Source organism: Melospiza melodia, chromosome 9 (genome assembly GCF_035770615.1).
Source record: "Melospiza melodia melodia isolate bMelMel2 chromosome 9, bMelMel2.pri, whole genome shotgun sequence".
NCBI lineage: Eukaryota > Metazoa > Chordata > Aves > Passeriformes > Passerellidae > Melospiza > Melospiza melodia.
Genome location: NC_086202.1, coordinates 22,325,932 through 22,345,040, shown reverse-complemented (window position 1 = coordinate 22,345,040; position 19,109 = coordinate 22,325,932). Strand labels below are relative to the sequence as shown.

General features: G+C 37.0%; 1 protein-coding gene across 4 annotated transcripts in view; it reads right to left on the bottom strand.

The window, feature by feature from the left end:
* LRMDA (leucine rich melanocyte differentiation associated) overlaps nt 1-19,109 on the bottom strand; it is a 641,685-nt gene that overhangs the window by 77,567 nt on the left and 545,009 nt on the right. For 3 of the 4 annotated variants that reach the window (XM_063163848.1, XM_063163844.1, XM_063163846.1), the window contains exon 6: nt 18,792-18,876. The exons of the other annotated variant lie outside the window; for it this stretch is intronic. In XM_063163848.1, the coding sequence (XP_063019918.1) occupies nt 18,792-18,876 (85 nt within the window). The remainder of the gene's footprint in view (nt 1-18,791; nt 18,877-19,109) is intronic. 4 annotated transcript variants of the gene reach the window in all.

Sequence of the window (19,109 nt, the reverse complement as noted above, 5' to 3'; positions counted from 1 at the left end):
AACAGAATTTAGCCTCTCATTCCTCATGGAAAGACCAGTAAAGTAGCTCTTATAAAATAATTATTACTGTATTGTTTAAAATTAAAAACTGAAATATGAATATAATTTATAAATTATAGCATTTTACCTCTTTCATATTCACAAATCCAAAGATATTAGCAAACAGTTTAGAGAGGTTAAATTGCTATCCTAACAATCTTTCCCTGATGAAACCAAAAGGCAGCAACATTCCTTCCAGATGTGCAATAAGAAGAGAGAGTCACTCTGTTCCCAGAGGATGCAAGAACTCAGAATTTCAAAGGCTGATGCCAGGGAGCCTTGCCAGATACACTTCACAAGAAATGTTTGATGAATTATTATGGTGAGCATCAACTTTTCAGATAAATGACTGAAAATAAACTAGTTTGTATCTCAATGGAGAGTATAAATTTCCTTTTTGCTTTGGGAACTTAAAGTATGGAGAAAGCTGTTGACCATTCCACCTCTCACTGAACTAACAACATTTTACTAAAAATGTGTTGCTTTCCAAATTTCCTTTACTCATAGCTCCATAAATTTAGTCAGAGAGGAAAGATATCCAAAAAAATTCTTACACAAAATTATGACAACCAAGTGATTTGCAAACTGCCTGAATCTGCACAATCAGTAAGAGGAAAATCACTGATCTGCAATGTTAAACACTTAACTAACAATTTCTATGAAATTTTATGAAAAGAAAGGAAGCTGCAAAACATGGTTCCAGTGTTGATTCTCACATACAGACATGATAAACAAATCTGATTACAACATGGGCTGTGAATAAATACTGACATGTACAGATTTTACTTAAAACTCATCAGCGTAGTAATATGCATCCAAAATGAGTGTTCTGTGACAAAGCAGAAGCAACAAGCTTTTAAATTCTCAGCCATGAAAACTCATCTTACACTTTCTCCTACACCTGCAGGTATAGGAAAAGCTACCCTCCACTCTATAGCTCTAGAACCTACATGTCTCATGAAGTATTTTTCTTTTTAACTGATGAGGACTAGGAAAGAACTTTCAAGATTGCTATAAGAATTGGCCAGCAATCACACAGCTTTATTCTGCATGTCTACAGTGATCAAAAAGGATTTCTCACTGAACAGAACTGAATTTGCAACTTCAGAACAGGCTTCAGAATAGAATTATCAGCCATGAAAGAGTCAGAAGCAATAAAAAAAAAAAGAGTATGATCAAGAATAATCTAAACATAAAGTATTTCTTCCAAATAGTGCAGACTTTTTATGTTTCTGCCTTCATCTTCCTTCTCTTGTCCCCTTCATGCTCCTAAATATTTCTGGGATTATTCAAATTGCCTAAATAAAATTCATGCATAAGAAACTCTTTTGCCTAAATACATGAGGGTTTATTACCACATTTCTTTACTGGCACAAAATCTGAGAAAAGCCTCAAGGTGCAAATGATCTGCAGTCTATTTAACATCATGGTTATTTATTTTTATGGGCACTCATTATTACTCTTTACCCTAAATTATAGGTACATTCCTGGCTCCATTTCCCACTATTCCACAATCTTTATAATAATAAGGGTTTTCAGATTTCCAAATCCTCCTCAATACCTCATCAATCAAAAATGCATGCAACATCCACTATTTGTTATACTGGGCAGAGAGAGCAAACCATGGGACCACAGCTTGGAGCCCAGATAAAGACTTTACTCATATCCCAGGACTGGGATACATGCCATAGCCTTGGTAGCATTCACTAAGAAAACCTGTTTTGCAATAGCTTCAACAGAGTCTTTGCATACAAACTGATATGCACTGAATTAGTGCTTAAATACCACAGTTCCTATTTTATTATGGATTATGTGCTGAACTAGTTCTGTCAAGTTTAGAACAGTATGCCATAATTTTGACTAAATCTAAGCCCATGCATCTTTTTCCATGGAAACAGTATTACAAGCATGCCCATTTCTCCCGTCACAGAACATTTTCATGAATATTTTGATAAACAGCTGTTATTCTGTAGTAGTTTATAGCCACAATAGCATCAGAAATGACACAGCACCAGAAGGGATCACATAACACTTAATTTTGTGGACAACACAGAAAACTATAGTTTGCATCATTTCGATTTTTGGGCTTACTGGACAGGAAAAAAACTTGTGCCTTTTTAAAAAAAGCCCTTGGCTTAATAACCATATATCCATTAAAGCCGAGCTGGGTTGCTGTCACAGTCTTTGCAATACCTTTAGAAAGGAGTGGTTTGAGCAGGCTGAATAATAAGGTATTGATCCTTTCCTGAAACTTTGTTTTGCAATTCCTAAAAGGAAAGATTGTTCCAAAAAAGGGATCCGTTAGTAAAACTCAAGTCTTCTTAATGACACTGCATCATATATGCAAATGAAAATAATTTATTAAAATGCAAATTTTTCAGCACCAAGACATCCCCTCGCCAAAATCCACTACAGATCAGATGAGTCTCCTAGAAAAATCTGTATGATTTAGAATAAACTAACCTCTAACCTTTGAAAATTGTAGTTTATCGGCACTGCAAGTTCCTTGATGTGCTCAGAAAGTTAATGTCCAGAACTGTTAATTCTCACCTGTCACTCTACATTCCCCCTCACCTTGTTGATTTTGTAGTCCATGAGATTTATACATCAAGATTCACACCTTTTTATTGAACTGTGTAGGCTTCAATGGCTATAAGGTGTTTCTGGCCAAGCTTAACTATGCTCTCCTAATGGGAAAAATTAAAAATTATACAAATATATTGAAAGATTGCAAAAATAGAAGATAAGTGATAAGTGCAAGTCAGAATGATCCACACAGGAGAACTGATCCGTGACACATTAAAACAAATTTTGTGGATAGTGGTGACAAAGGACATGCCATTAAAATTATCTAGGAAGTCTGTAGACCTCTTCTGTGAGTACTTTTATTGGAAGGGGTATTCTAGTTATTAAATCTGCAGTCCAAATAATGAGATACTCAAAACCCTACAGTGCTACAAACATTTTGGCTAAACCACTGTACATGGTGTGCTTTCTGCCTATCTTCTCAAATATGAAAGCAATATTATTTTTTCTATATTTTATTCACTGTCAATTTAACTAAGTAAATGCATTGGGCCATGGATAACTTCTTGCTACACATATGCTTGACAAAGGGCCCACAAAATACTTCAGTATTCCCAAATAAGATGACAATACAACTGTCAGAGAATAATGCTCCCTTTTATACATCCATAAGGAGAAATCATAACGTCCTCAGGGACATTTAAATGACACATAGTAGTATCCTCAACTGTTCTCCAAATCAGCATGCATTTTATTAAAATTCTTGTGTTTCAGTAAGAAACACCAACTTTTCAATAGAAATGCCACTTACATCAATAACAGATAAAAATATATAAATAAAATGAAACTTCTTAAGGCATGCAACAATCCTGCTGCAAAAGCAGCATAAATTCCTTTGTTTTTTCTCATCTCTCAGAACCACCTTTCTGCTGTTAAACGGAGGGGGAAAAGTGATGTGGGTGGGAGGACTCAAGATGGCAAAAGAGAAGGCAAATCTCATAAGTTTCACTAAGTAACCCTCACCTATTATGCTCACCTGAGTCAAAGATGCTTTCAAGTTGTTATTACCACAAATATTCAGATAGATTCTGAGCCACAGTGGGTTGCAGACAAGAAAAGGAAACACATCCCATGAGCGGAATTACTAAATCTTCCTCTAAACAAGTACGAAGACCGGAGCCGGCAGGTGCCAGAGCCTTTGTTAATTGTGCCCCAAGGCTCTGAAGCTCCCTGCCTTATGACATTAGATCATAAGGCTCTCTTCTTTCCCTGCTTTCAAAATTCCCATTCTCCCAAGCTTATTCACTTGCTTAGCCAAGCTCCACAGACTATTGCATTGTAGGTGCCCAAAGACAATCTACATAAATTATATTTCCTAAATGCAGATTGCTTTGTTTATCAGAATCTCCTCACTCCCTCTGATTTGTTACCCAAAGCAGCTTTTCAAGTCTTAAATTTTGTTTGGTTTTTTGTTATGTATGAAGCATCACAGCAACAGCATATGAAAATATTAAATTAAAGATCTTAACTCAACTGTGCAACAAGTCAGTTAGAAGAAGTTTTAAAATGGCTCAAGAGCACACACAAACTTATTAGTGCAACCCTAATATTTCCTGGGTTTTTCAAACAATCTGTGTCATTGACCTTAAAGTTCCTTCTGGCTTTTCATACTCACATGTATTTTCTCTCAGGTTGGTAAGAGAAAAGACTCAATTTTGCTTGTCTAGGCTTTTCAAAGTATTAGAGTTACATGAGGGAAAAGGTAAAAGCACAAGTTGACTAATGAAATCTGTGAGAATGTGCTTTTTTGTCTAAATATTGGAGTGATTGTCAAGGAGACAGAAGCTCTGACCGTATTTCACCGTCAAATTATGATTGTCATTGTTCATAGACTAAAAGAAATCTGACAGGCATCCTAAGATTTAAGATTCTTAAGTATCTTTTCAATGACATATTTCAGTGCATGTGATTACTGAAATTACAACATGATCTATTTCACACTGCCCCCCTTCCCCTTCTAATTTAAACATGTTATCTATCAAGCTCTCATTAGAGAGGTTAAATCTTAGCAAGCTATGCTTAAGCAACTCCAACTCTATTTTCAAATCAAGAATCACCAAAATAGTAGTGCTGATGATGATCAATCAAAACATTTAAACTACTTCACAAGAGCAGCAGAAAGTTTGCATATATCTTGGATAGATTTCACCCATATGCTTCTGCTCATTCAGTTGCCATGTAGAGCTTGGCAAACGGGATCAAAACACACAGCACCAGTGTTTGCATAAAGGCACTGCAGTATCTATAACCTGGCACCACAGGTGAAGTTCATACTTCGGAAAAAGTAATTCTCTGAGTTACCCTGCTGTTACTCTCAACAATCGTTTAAGCTGCTTGGGGCTACGCTTTAGGATGTGTTACCAAACTGACATATTGTCCGATGCTCAAAAAAGTCTGTGCCCAGTTGATGTGTTTTGCCTATAGGAAAGTGGATTTTAGACTTTTCCACACTGACCTCAATTTGCTCCCAAGATGCCTGAACCTCACAATAAGGAAGGTAGCTGCAGCTCAGTGAGCAGGTGAAGGTGCTTCCCTCAGCTCGGAGACAATGGCTGACTATCACAGAGAGCACATGGCGTGAGTGCACACACACAACTTCACATTCTCCAAGATTTTAAATTAGCAGTACAGAAATATGGCTTAGCAATTGATTTGGAATGAATTTATGAGGAGTATCCAAACAGCAATAACTCATCACATATGACATCATAACCTCTACATGTATATGTATCTTGTTTCCCTCTCCTTCAACATTTCATTACCCTGCAAGTGAAAACTTGGCTGAAAATCTGAAAAGCCTCATCATATATCCAGCCACATGTGCATGGCTAAAACACCTGCAGGCAGTTGTTTTAAGGCATAGAGATGTATAGCATGTGTATGGATTTCCTCCCCATAATCTGTTCAGGTTTAACTACAGCCACAAGGAGAAATTACCTAGAGATTCCCCTCTTGTACTAACATATTTTTTTCCAACACAGTATTTCTAACATACACATCAGAGAAACCCTTCTTTAGACTCACTGAAAAGTCTTTTCTATTAAGCATATGAGGCTTGGAAACAGAAAGAACAAGAGTCAGATACCTTTTTTATTAGGAAATAATAGAATTTGAAAAGCAATTGATTTATCTGAAAATTCATAAATTAGAGCAGTTCAAAATACCTACAAGATGGTACTAAATAGTTTGCTTTGGAAGTTTAGAAAATTCTTTCAAACCTCTTTTCTTTAGAAAAAAACAGTACGAAAACAAGGGAAAACTTCAGGGAAGGAATGTGCTACTTAATTTACTTAAAAATATAAAACCGCTAATATTTTGGAATTTGCTTTTAATTTCATTCTTTGCTCCATCACCATACTTAAAAAAAACTTCCAGTGAAAGGTAGATTGAACTTCACATATCAGAACTTGCTCTTGTACTTTTATTTATTTAAAAGCTTTTTCTGAAGATGGTCCCATTAATATTCAGTGTTATCAGAATAATTCTGCTTTAATTTTAACCAACTCATGTTACATAAGCTACAACAGTTATATAGATTTAAAACTGGGTTCCCTACTGTCACAACCTGATTTCAGGAATCAGATTCTCTTTGCCTTCCCAAATTTTCTAAATGTTATTGAAGTGATGCACAACTTTTTGAGCAACCTTAGAAACTGGTATCTTCTAAAACTGCTGCAGAATAGCTCTCTCATGTCCATAGGAACAAATCCTGAACAACTAACAGAATGCCAGACCAGCAAGTATCAAGGTTTTCACTTTCCTGCCTGGGCTACTGAAAAACAGAACGACAGACTAAGACTCAGGTCCCTGGTGAAACACTGTGGCTCCTTTAGGTGGTATGTTCACAAAAAGAAAAATATATTTTTAGATCCTAAATACTAATCTGTCAGGAAAATCCTGCCTCCATTCAGGACGCATGATTTGAGGTTACAAGTGCATTTCTGCTTGTGAAAGAAACATTCTTTTTCCTGCACACATCTTCCACTCTGTGCATTCCCAGGTACCATATCAACCACAGAAAGCTGGCATCTATTCTCACTGACAAAGTCACTTCTAGAATGCTTTGAAATTTTTTTACTCTGCAAAACATACCAGTATTTTGCATATTTCCTTTATTTATTTGCTAAACTGCAGTCTGTTTTAGCTTCTTGTGGGAACAACTTCTGCCTGAATTATGGTTCCTACATCTCCTAAATGAATGCCATCTCCAAATCTTGCAGACTATCTTAAGTAGTTCATTTCATTCAGAAATTTTTTCTCAAGGGCTATCTTCCCTAAACACACAGAGAGCAGGAAAAAAAAGCCAAACAAAATTTTATTAAGGTTTGGCAGGATAAAAGAATTACCAAACATTAAAAATATGTCAAACTCAATCTCCTTTGTGGCATCTCCTGATGTTCTAATTCTTCTGATAATATTCTCATTATGTTCTATTTCATCTCATTCTCTTTTGAATAAAGCCATTCTACTCCTTTATAACAAACAGATTTTTCAACACAAACAAATTAATTTAGCCGACAGCTTCTCTTTCACTTTACTACCGAACATACCCTGCTAGAAGAATCACTTTTTATATTGACAATGAAACAAAACTAAAGAGAAAATAGCAAAGAGACTCCTTCAGCTATCCTCCACACTTCTACTGCCATTGCTATCTAGCATCAGATTACAGGGCAGAGGCAAAATTTACATCCACAATTACCAGCTGAGTGCATGTCCACATTTCTCCTTTTTACCTTACTGTAATCTCACACCTGGTACTTATTTTTCTGTCACGTACTTTACATCAGTAATGGCTGGCATTTGGCAGCACCAAATTGCTTCTGAATGATGTAATAGCTTATATTTAATCTGTTTATTCTATGTTGCTCTCTTTTTTGCCCCCATGAAATTTATCATTTACTACCTTTAAGACAGACATAATCTGCCAAATTAATTAATTATGTGGATTTGGGAGGGATGGTAGGGTGTATTTAGCTTGTTTGGTGTGTGTGGAGGGGGTTTTTGCCAACCTCTTGGCTTTAAGACAGATTCCAATTCTTCCATCGGGGCCCAAGAGATTATTTCCATTAAGTCCACTCCTTTTATTTCATGGAAACAAAATTTACTGTTAAGCCTGGCTGCTCCCACTCACAATTCAGAAAAAAAAATAAAAAATCCACAAGTTGCCTCTCTGCTGTGAGGAAAGGTAGAGGTGGGATTGGTGCAGTTTTCCTGAGCACAGCTGACTGGAGTTAGTGCAGTCACTGCTCCAGCAGTGGGGAAGCCAAGTCAGCATGGGGAAACCCAGCACATTGCTGTGGTAGCCCTGCAATTTTGGTAATCACATATTCTAACTCCTCTCAGGCAAGAGGGAACACTAATTTAGTTCTCTATTAGATGTGAAGCCATGTCTAGTAATAGAAATGGTTTTGAAAGAGGCAGCCTGGGACATGGGCTCTTTCCACATCTCTCTACATGGCCTGACACTGAGCAAAAGTAAAAAAAAAAAAAACAAAACAAATCAGAGACTGCAGCCTTGTTTGGTCTTTAAGTAGACATCAGAAGGTTGCTTGCATCCCCTCTGTAAGCATTCCTGTGAAAGGACTCAGATTCACCAGCCCTACATTTTTCCAGCCTACTGTGCTAAATATCATGATGGCAATTGGAGGCATTCTAACAGAACTGCAATACAAATCTGTTTCACTTGAGAAGCAAAGCCTACGGTTCCTTAGGCTTTATAACCCAGTGCTTAGTACAAATTCACTGAATTTTTCCAATGCTTCACTATGTGATTTTAGGAGTCTATTTTCCCCAGTGGCACGCAAGCACTAAAACTGCACTACATTGCATTTTGCTCTCAGTGGGTGGGAAAGTGAATACTCAATGGGTTATTTTCCATTCTTTATTTCAGTTTTATGCAGCCACAGGTGGGGGGTCTTTCAGGTGGCTGCCTAGGTTTACTAAGCACTTTAGAGTCATAGACAAAAAGGGTCTTACAAAACATATCAGTGTTGTCAATCACACAGCAAAAGAAATTCATTCTGTGTAAATAGAAACAATTTTCAAGATATCTCTGACTGTAAAAGGTAACACAATGAATATCAACAAAAAAGGATCAGCCATCCTCTGTTTGGTAAGGGATATAAAACAATTGCACTTGTTTATGTTTATTTTTTACCCCTCTGTCTCCTCCCTTTCTTCTCCCCAGGTGTGATCTCTCTGCTTAAGGGCATACAAAGTTAGTGAAGGATGTCATGGGGCTTCCTATCATTTACTTTTTTTACAGCGAGGTTATTAACAGACCACAAAAATATCAAAAAAACAAAAACAAGGAAGTCATCAACCTACTTACTTATCATTTGCTTTCAGAGCTCTGCAAGGAACTTTGATCAGTAAATATATTAGATCATGAATACAGATATTCATATCCAGTAAAAAGCTGACAGCTTTCTCGCATAAGATCATGCAATGAAATCCCTCAAAGTTACCCTTTTCTTTCCTGAAATCAAATTTTTAAAAAGGGCCCTTCACTCATTTCTACACAGCACTCACTGAACAACGAAATGCAAAGTACACTGCATCTTTTTGCCTGCTCATAGTTTGAATGACACATAGATGTTACAGCAAGATGTGCAGGCTACAGAGAACAAACACACAAGGGGATAAAACATTTTCACTGCTGTTATGCAGATGGCTGCCCTTCTGACTGTGGAGGAAATTTCTTCCCTCCCCCATTTTTTAAAGCAGGGCTCTACATGTGCTGACTACGTGGGAATTAGTGCTTTTTCAGATGACACCCACATCCTCTCCATTCAGGTCAGTAACACCAACTACAGGCCAGTGGCCAAAGTCATGTCAGTATTCCATCCATCCTATCCTGCTAAAAAGTCTAAATTGTCAGAGAAACTCAAAATGAAATGGCCATATTATTTCAATCATGAGAATTATGAAGAACAGTGAACAACATTTGGATGCAGTACTACTTTCTGTGTGCATGCCATTTTCTCAATAGAAGTATCAGCTATTTAAAAACTGAGATGTACAAACTCAAAAATAAAATTCTCTGTCCCATATGTTCAAAAGCCTATATTTGTGTATTTCAAATAGATAATAGCCCAATAGACAAATTAGTTTTTATAAATACTAATGGTCTGTAAAATATTTTGTGACCACAGAGTAATATCCCACATGACATCAAACAGTTTTATCTGCAAAAGCAAGAATGTCTTGAAAATTTCCTCAAAAATACATTAAACATAACAATGAAAATTTAGATTTTCATTACAGATTCTAATTTTACTGAGAAAACACCATCTTTCACGTTTCCAACATTTGCTACACAGATCCTTAGCATGAGGCAGATATTTATTAATTCTGGAATTAAAACATGCTCTTACAAAAAAATATTGAAATGGAACATGCACCATAAAGATTTTTTTCTTTTTTTTCTTTTTGAGCAATAATATAAAGCTTTATCCTGTCTGTGTACTACAGAACAGTACAGGCTGTATGGAATATATCAACACGTGTCTATATGTTATTAAAAACAGTAAATTCCCATTTAAACAAGGGCTACAATCTGTGCACTAAACACTCATTAATGGTTATGAATCAAAAAAAAAGGGGGGGACTTGCAGCAGGTGTGCACATCTATGAATTTCAATACATTGTAAAACTGTCTGTAGCCAACAGCTTCATCATTTGGCCTTTCTGAGCCTGGAGACAGGCAATTTTTCATGATTTTACTATTTCTGGCCAAACAAAAAGTTTTTAATTAAATATACCACATGATTCCAGATGTTTGTTTATTTGTTCCAATGAGGCCATAAAAATGCCTGAATGATAAAACTGGAGGACTCCTGCAAAAACAGGCTGGACTAGAGTGCTAACTAAACATGGGGATCTCTCAGGAGACTGGATCTGCACAGCACTGGTGTGCTTTGAACCAATTTCTCTGGAAGAGCTGTAATACTGTGGCTGATGACTGGAATTCTTCATTGTAAAAAATTATAAGGCCAAGTGGCAAATTTACTTTTTTTTTTTTTAATTTCCAGTTGTATACACACTGCATCATTAGCTCTCCTATACATCCAAAGATTTTCAGTAGGCTTATGGGTTTGGATCCCAAGTTTCCACTTATAGAAGCCAGTGTTTTCTATGTATTTCTGCCACTTTTTAGTCACCCTGCTTGAGCATTCTTATGGTTTTGTCTTGCCAACATGACAAAATGAGCTATGTTGTGAAATATCAGACACTCTCTAGTCTACCAAAAATATGAAGTTACAGGCTTTTTCCTCATTAATCACATTGCCTCTGATGTGACACTTGTATGGGTGACTTGGGTCTAGACTGCTAGTTTTGGCAAACATGGAAAAAGTTACAATGAAAAACCTCAGAATGACAAAAATATGGAAAATGGTCAGGTCTTCAACAGTCAGATCAGGGAATGCACACTGTAGAAAAACGAAAGTCTCTGTAATATTTGGAGAAAAAATACTGACAATTATTAAAGCCTGCCTCAGTCTTAGAATACTAATGGTAATTTTGTGCTCAGCACCTGAGATATTTAAGAATATTTTAATCTGAATTTGATTAACCACTTAATTACTCTCTTTTTTTTTCTTTTAAAGTTTTCTTGCAGAGAAACACACCTATTTTATTCCCACAGAGACATGGCACACCAGGAAGTGATCCTCTTAGAACTTACTTCTGGTCAGCTCAATCACACCCCTTGGGTTCAGTTTCAAACCACAGAACACAGAGAAGGCTCACAAAAATATGCTGTCATTTAAAACCAAATCTTAACTTTTCTGGCCATCAAGAAAGATTTTACACAAAGCTGCAAGTCACTTTATATATCATCCCCACCTCATTTACCCCAACTTACTTTCACATGACTAGTTGCTCCCATCACAGCTATATACAGAAAGATAATACATTTTTATGCTGAAGTTTTAATAATCTACAGTATCCTGATTCAAATCCAACATTCCTTGTATACACAGACAGAAAATGGTTGACCCTGTAAGTGACAAGAATATGAATCCAATGACCCAGAAAATTTATTTCTTGAACCATATTAGTCAAGGTCACACTCAAATCCAACTACAATTTATTCCACATTTGGGAAAGTTATTGTGCTTTACAGAGAAACATGCAGATGCTGGCAGAAATTATCACTACTGAGCAAGTGAGGCAAATTGGTAAACAAACAGCACAGCTATTTGTGGCAGTTCTATTCCAGTAAACAAATAAAATAAGGCTCAGGAAAGGGACTACATGAGACCCTCCTTAAGCTGTTCTTTCATGACTGCCCAGCAAAGAAACTGCACAGCTGAGATGATCACATGTGTGGGCATTGGACCTCTCAGTTCCATTGAAAGGCAAAATTTTTGATTGTGTATCAGTTCACAAAACTGGGAGAGATGGCTTATGCATTTGCAGACTTGGCAAATACTAATACAGGTGGGCTTCTGTTATCAGCTGGAAGCATTTTACTGGAGTACCCTTCCCTAAGAACTCTGCTTTCCAGCATTTCTCCCCATCTACTTTGTTCCATTCATTCCTGCTACCCATTCTTCTCCCCACAAAGCAAACAGATCAGAAATACTGAGAAAGCAGTGAACTGGGATCCACCTTGGAAGGGAAAAACCATGTTCAGAGCTAAGAAACCAGGCACCCCAGTGAATGAATAGAAATGAGTCAGTACATTGACCTCATCTCCTGGTGTGAGGCTTGGGGAGCCTGTGGGCACCAGCAGGAGCCACCAGCACAGAAATGAGAGAAACCTGCCCTGCCCTTCTCCCACCTGCACCAGGAACACCTTGCACCACAAGTCTAAGTTTCTGCATTGCCTTCCCACACATCTGGACTAGAAAATCCCTATTCACCTCTGATGGATTTAATTTTTCTTCACATCCCTTTAACTAAAGGGAACTGAGATCAGAAAACACAATCTTTTTTAACCAAGTCTTCTCTCACACTGATACTCATCTATACATCATCACTTTGCTTTCCATGCTTCGCCCATGTATCTTGAGCTACCATTAATGTCTATTATCCAAACCAAAAACTAAGGAACTAGAACCCAGTTTCTCACTTCATATACAGGCAGACCACATGGGATTTTTTTCTTTTTTTTTTTTTTCTTTTTTAATAACAGACTCCTTATTTTAGCATTCTCCCAGAGTGTCAAAAGAAGAGGATTTCCACCCACTCCCCTGGAGGCTAAGTCATGACCAGATCACATCTCACTGTTGGGACATATTTCCTGGCACTAATAGGAAATGTCACAGCTTATTTTTGAGTGCTCCTTCCTGGAAAATATGATCTTGTCTGTTCCATGCTATTGAGAACTTTTTTTGTTCGTCTAAGGTTATTAATCTCATGATGAGAAGATCCTGGCCTAAGAAGTCTTCAGTCTAGGACACAGCACAACATAATACAGGTTAAAAATGATTTTATTTTCAAAGGACACTTTATGTAAAACAATAAAGAAAATACCTCACTGTTCACAGCATCTTTGCCTGATACAAAACTTTCACATAGTGCATCTGCTTGGAATTTTCTTATTCATCCTATCCTTAGTTATTAAACAAGTGAAGCAAATATATCTTATATACATATATGGATACACTTTTTTAACTGAATGATTAAGTACTAACCATAGGGTTTTTGGGGTTTGGGGTTTTTTGTCAGAATACAGTGCCTTATGCATTTACACAGAAAAATCAATTGACAAGCATAAAGCGCAGTTCACACTAAGAAAACTAACTAATTATGATAAGTTGCTACATAAATTGCTTTGCAACTTCCCCAGCAATCAATTTCAAACTCTAAATAAGCCTCTGGCTTGAAAACACAATGAGTACCTAACAACTGTGTCAATAACAACAACAGAGAGGACCACAATGATAATATAAACAGGATACTTATCCTTCTGGAAGTAAGTTTATGTAAAGCCATTTCCTTTTCTTTTTATGTCAGTGATTTAAAGACAGCATGGCATTTCACAATGTATGTGTAGAATAAGAAATTTGCGTATTAACATTTATTATTAAGAGGTGCATGTCAATTTTATTTCAAATATTTTTAAGTATTATATTAAAACTCTAGACCAAATTCTGGAAGGATTGATGGACATTACTAGTTCCATATGAACATAAGAATATCTATAAAGTATGGTCAAGCTGAGCAAATTGAGACAGAACAGATAAATCCTTGGAGAATAATCAGTTCAATTATACTACTCCCTCTGGCTCTCCAAAATTTCTACTTTTTTCCTTCAACGCCAAATTTTGAAAGAAGTAGGCATCCTTCAACAAGTACTGGGACTGTGAATTCCTGCCCAACTGGATGGCTAAACCCTTGCTGTGCATTCTGTAGTCCACTTTTATCTTGGTCACTACTTATCTAGACTCCTACAAAACTACTGGTTTTCTGTGTGGCACATCCCAACAAACAATCAGGAGGAATTTTGTGTGAACACACAAGTCATTAGTGAAAATTTACTATGCCAAGTACTCTGGGAACAATAGCACAGTGTAACAGTCACAGAAAAAGGAAACATTGCAAGTTCAGGTGTCTCTCTATGATTATGATTGTTTGCTGAAGAATGGGAAAGTTTGGAAAGATTTAATTCCAAAAGAAACCTTCAGCACAACTCTGTTAGACAAAGAGAAACTGAGCAAAAGCAACCTCTCACTTCCTTTGTTCAAAAAGGCTCTATAAAATTACCTTTAGAACGTTAATAAGAAGCTTTAAAATGTTCTGTTCTTGGATTTCTGGGCATGAGATTTGAATGCAGTTGATGACTATCAAGACCAGATCATAAAATAAGAAAACACATCTGTCTGTTGATTGAAACATATTGGTAAAAAAACCACCAATTTTTCATTTGGACACTCATCATTCAAACATGAGACAATGTAATGACTGCACATACCAGGATTCTTGGATAGTTACCTGCAGAGATGCCAAAACAGGACAGTGGATTTGTTCAGAAAGTTTTTTTACATGTCATAATAGATTAGAACTATTAAACCTTGGCCTAAATCCAAGCTAAATTCGAAAAACTACTCACATAAATACAGGATTAGTTTTTAGTGGAAACTGCTCCTTCTTCCTTTTACCAGTAAGCTATGGGGTAGGCTTACCACTGTTTTTTCCCAGAAACAAGAGCACAGAAAGGGAGGAGTCACCTGAAAATTGTTACTGGAAACCAAATGGCTTTGGCAAATTAATATGTTTCCAAGTAAATCAGGTAATACACAATGTTACAAAATAACTGCTTATAGAAAAGGCATCCAGCACATGCTTTTGTATGGAAAAACAGATTTTCATGATAGCCATGATTTAGTGATATTGCTTCTGAAGAGATACAATGATAAACTGTTATTTTCCTCATCAACTGGAAAGTACTGTACTTTTCAGAAGGCAATTTGAGTTTGAATGCTTACACATAAAGCAAGGACGCCATTATAAAAAACCAAACATACAACTTGGGTGGGGCAAAGGGTGAGGAGCCTTTTTCCACACATCAGACAAATTATCCTTATAAATATCCTTTAAATATTTTTGTCACCAATGTCAACTATTAAGAATTTAAGTTTCTATTTTAAGATACGTATCCAGTTAATAAATTATCAATAAGGAACAGAAGGGTACATGCATACAAATCACTAAAAAATAATTACATAAGTCGAAAATTTTTGGAAAAATTTCTTCTAAAAGTCAGTACATTTCATTACTTTTGTGGAGCATGGCTATTTCTGTTTAAAAACTAGAAGGTAGATCTGGAAAAGCAGACAGGAATGTGGGGTGCATATATTTGATTTCACCAGAAAATTTGAAAGCTAGAACAACACAAGCAATGTATAGAATATAGAAAGAAAAGAAGCACTTTTACGACAGGAGGCTGTCTTTTAACTCACTTATTTTAACCAGGTGAGAGAACTGCACAAACTTCTCCCAGGTAAATAATTGGGTTCTAAATCCATATAAAGTAAAACACAAAAGCCTACTTTAACAAAGACCATGGAAAGACCCTTAGAAGTTTGAGATCATTGTTCTGGAATCAAAACAAAAATACAGCCAGTTATAAAATTACCACTTTGGAAGCCTTGTCTAATACGATAGCAATTAGATCACATAAAGAATCATGTCACATTGCTGTCAGATGCCCAAAATCCAAATAGAAGGACTTTAGATTTTTCACTGAAAATATGAACAGTGCAACTGAGGTAAGGTTCAACTTAGAAAAGTGGGTCTAAGCAACACTGCAATATAAGGGAATGCAACTATCCCAAGATGGGGAAAAAAATGTCTAAAGCTTAAAAACGTGCTGGAATATTTATTTCTCTCTTCATGTACTTATATACTCAAATATCAATATAACACTCACTATATTTCAAGTTATCATTCCTTATCATTCCATCTCACATCACACTGTCATATGCTGTTTCTGTGGGCTTTGAAAGGGAAAGTGAGATTTTCACCATTCCCAAAATGGTCTGTACAAAATATGGAGTCAGCCTAAAGGACCAGATCCTGACTGGAAATTATGTACTGCATGCATGAACACAAAAGCTGCAAGACACATGGTGCAACCCACACATAATTATATGTTTTTGTTCTCCCTGTAAAAATCATAGCTAAATAGAGTGAGAAATGTCCAAGTGAAACTGTACCAAGCAAATACATCCAGCTTTCTCCAGCTCCCCCTCCTAGTCCCCTAAAAATCAATTTGCAGCTGTACCAAACCATTTGCCAGACTTGAGGATTCTGGTAAACAAGCTTCTCCAGGGACAAATTACACTCACAAACTTACAGCATTCTTCATTCCAGTATGCACTGAAAACCGCCAATATTTACATATGCAACAGCTGATTCAATTCCACTTTACAACACTGAAAGCATTCCGCGATGAAAAAAATTGAAGATATTCAGAACCTAAAATAGCATGCTTAAGTATTTCATTCTTTCCTTGGAGATTTTTCTATTGACTACAATTAATCTTTTATGGGCTTGGGAACTTTGGAACTTTTCTTTGTATAAAAGAAGTTGATTGAATTAATGGGCCTTGCCAGCAGGTTTTTCTAAGCTTGGAATTGGTTCTTCCAAGACCTGCAATTTTGGAAAGTGTCCTTAATTATTTCCTTGTGAATATGTGTATTTATGAACATGCATACAGATATATTTAAACTAATCAAATAATGTTAACAATGTCTCTTTAAGGACCAGTTTTACCCCTTCTTTGGATGACATGCTCTTCTCCCTTTATTTATAACTGTGTTTAATCACAAGGAAATTTGCAGCATACTTAGCATGCAGAGCAGAATATTTCTGGGAGAGTAAAGACAGAAGTAATAATAATTATGTGAACTGCTAAGGGTAGAAAGTTGGTGATTTGGGGAATATAATTTTCCTCTTTCATGGCAAGGTGGCAGGCATTCTGAAAGCCTGATGAGGGCAGTGGGCACTTAGAGCCTGGCAAGCTCCCACTCTGAGCAAACACCTGCTGGACGTGTCTGCAACACCTACTGCAGCCACACAACTGCTGTATTGCAAGAGGAGTCAATCAATAATGCAGGCACACAGATTTTGATTCAACACTACTGGAATTCCTTTTGTCAAGTTAGATAGCAAAATCAGCCATGAAGCCACACTTCCAATACACTATTAGCTAAATAAAAAAATCTGAAGATACCTGGCTTTTAAGGGTACTTTGAAAGTATTTCTGTACAACTCAGGTATTTCTCAAGATTCTGTCATTCTATTTATTGCTAGTAGACCCTAGCCATTTCAGCCAACACCAGAAACCCAACCTCAAAAGCAACATGTTTATCTGAAAATCAAATCCACTTGTCTTGGGAATCGGGGGGAAGAGGTTGGGTGGAGAAGGAGGGCAATGGGTTGCAGGCTTTTCTGGAGGGGAAAGGTTGTTCTGTAACCTCTGAAGTCCAAGTCTGTGCTCAAATTCAGGATTTTGATTGGTCCTTTCTCTTTAAAACATATCAGTTTCTATGTGTGCTCAGTGCTGGAATACAATGCACCCACAGCACATGTAGGACATCTGATTTCCACCACAGCAATCTTCTAGGACATCTGATTGCACCATAGCAATCTAAACCAAGGCCAGGATGTAGCTTCAGACTCCTCCTCAGCTCTAGGACAACAGTGATACAGGCTGCAACAAATAAAGTTCTAATCACCTGTGTTCCTGATCCTTCACACCTGAATCACAGATCCTTCTTCAGGTGCATTACCTGCCTGATCCTTTCAGAAGGTATCAAGTAATATGGAATGCTGCTAAAGCTGCTTCCATCCTCTGTAGTGCTACAGAATTTGAACGCACATTGAAATTAGGCTACCATCAATTCATAAATATAAGGCTGACTTGGATCCTGGTATCCCAAAAAAACCCCTGCCTATAGACAAATGGTTTACATGATCAGTGGAGAATCAATGAGTAATATGGGAAATAAATAAGAGGATTGTTGCTATGGTTTTAAGATGAAAAAGTGCTGCAAGCTTTAAAAATGTCTTCTTTTTGAAAAAAAGTGAAAAAGCTTGGAATGCACCCTCTTCCTGACTGCTTCAGTTTTTCACCTGTTCCCTGAATTTTTTGTTTCATAGGCATGCAAAAGGAATTTGTGAATTTGCCCAAGGTGCTTTTTTAAGTTCTAAGGACTGATGAAAAAGGAAATTGAAAACTGATCCACTTTTTATGTTGAAAAACAGAGAACAATCCCTTTTTATTGCAATGAAAATGTGTTAACATTTCAAAATTATAGTCCTAATTTCTAAACTGCCAAAAAGCGCTCACTTAAAAAATATTAGAAAGTTTACAAATTCTCTCAAAATTACCAATGCTGCACGTAATCATCTACTTAGCAATGTTTAAGAGTACTCTAATCTCTTTACATTTTTCTCTCTCACACACACACATGCAAAAATCACTGAGCGTTATTATCCATAGATTTATTTGCTTTCCCGGCAGACTACCTGTAAATCCTATTTAATATGAGTTAAAAATCTGTACTCTTGACAGCTATGGTTTTCTCACAGAGTGCTTGAAAGGCATGGTGATCTCTGTGAAACGCAGCAGCACCTGAGAGAGAGAAGGCCTTAGAGCAAAGCTTATCACGCGGCAGAAGCTGATAGCAACAGAATGGAGCTCCCACCTCTGTGGTTGGTGAGGTCTCTGGATCCGGCAGGCAGAGGTGTGTAGTGCATCTCTGGAGAGGCAGAGGCAGCAGCACTGGAGGCCTGTGTGACAAAGCAAACACTGTCAGTGCTCTGAGTGCAGGGCAGGGACCAGGCAGAGCGATGCACCTGCAGGATCGGTGCTGGGCTTGCAGGTGCACAGAGTTACCAGCCATGAAGGATTAATTTGTTTTTGTTAAGGCTCCTTGCCGTTCCTCAAGGTTGCTGCACTCACAAGAGTTTATGCAATGGCATTATGTATCATTACTAAATGAATCTTTTCACACAGCTGGCAG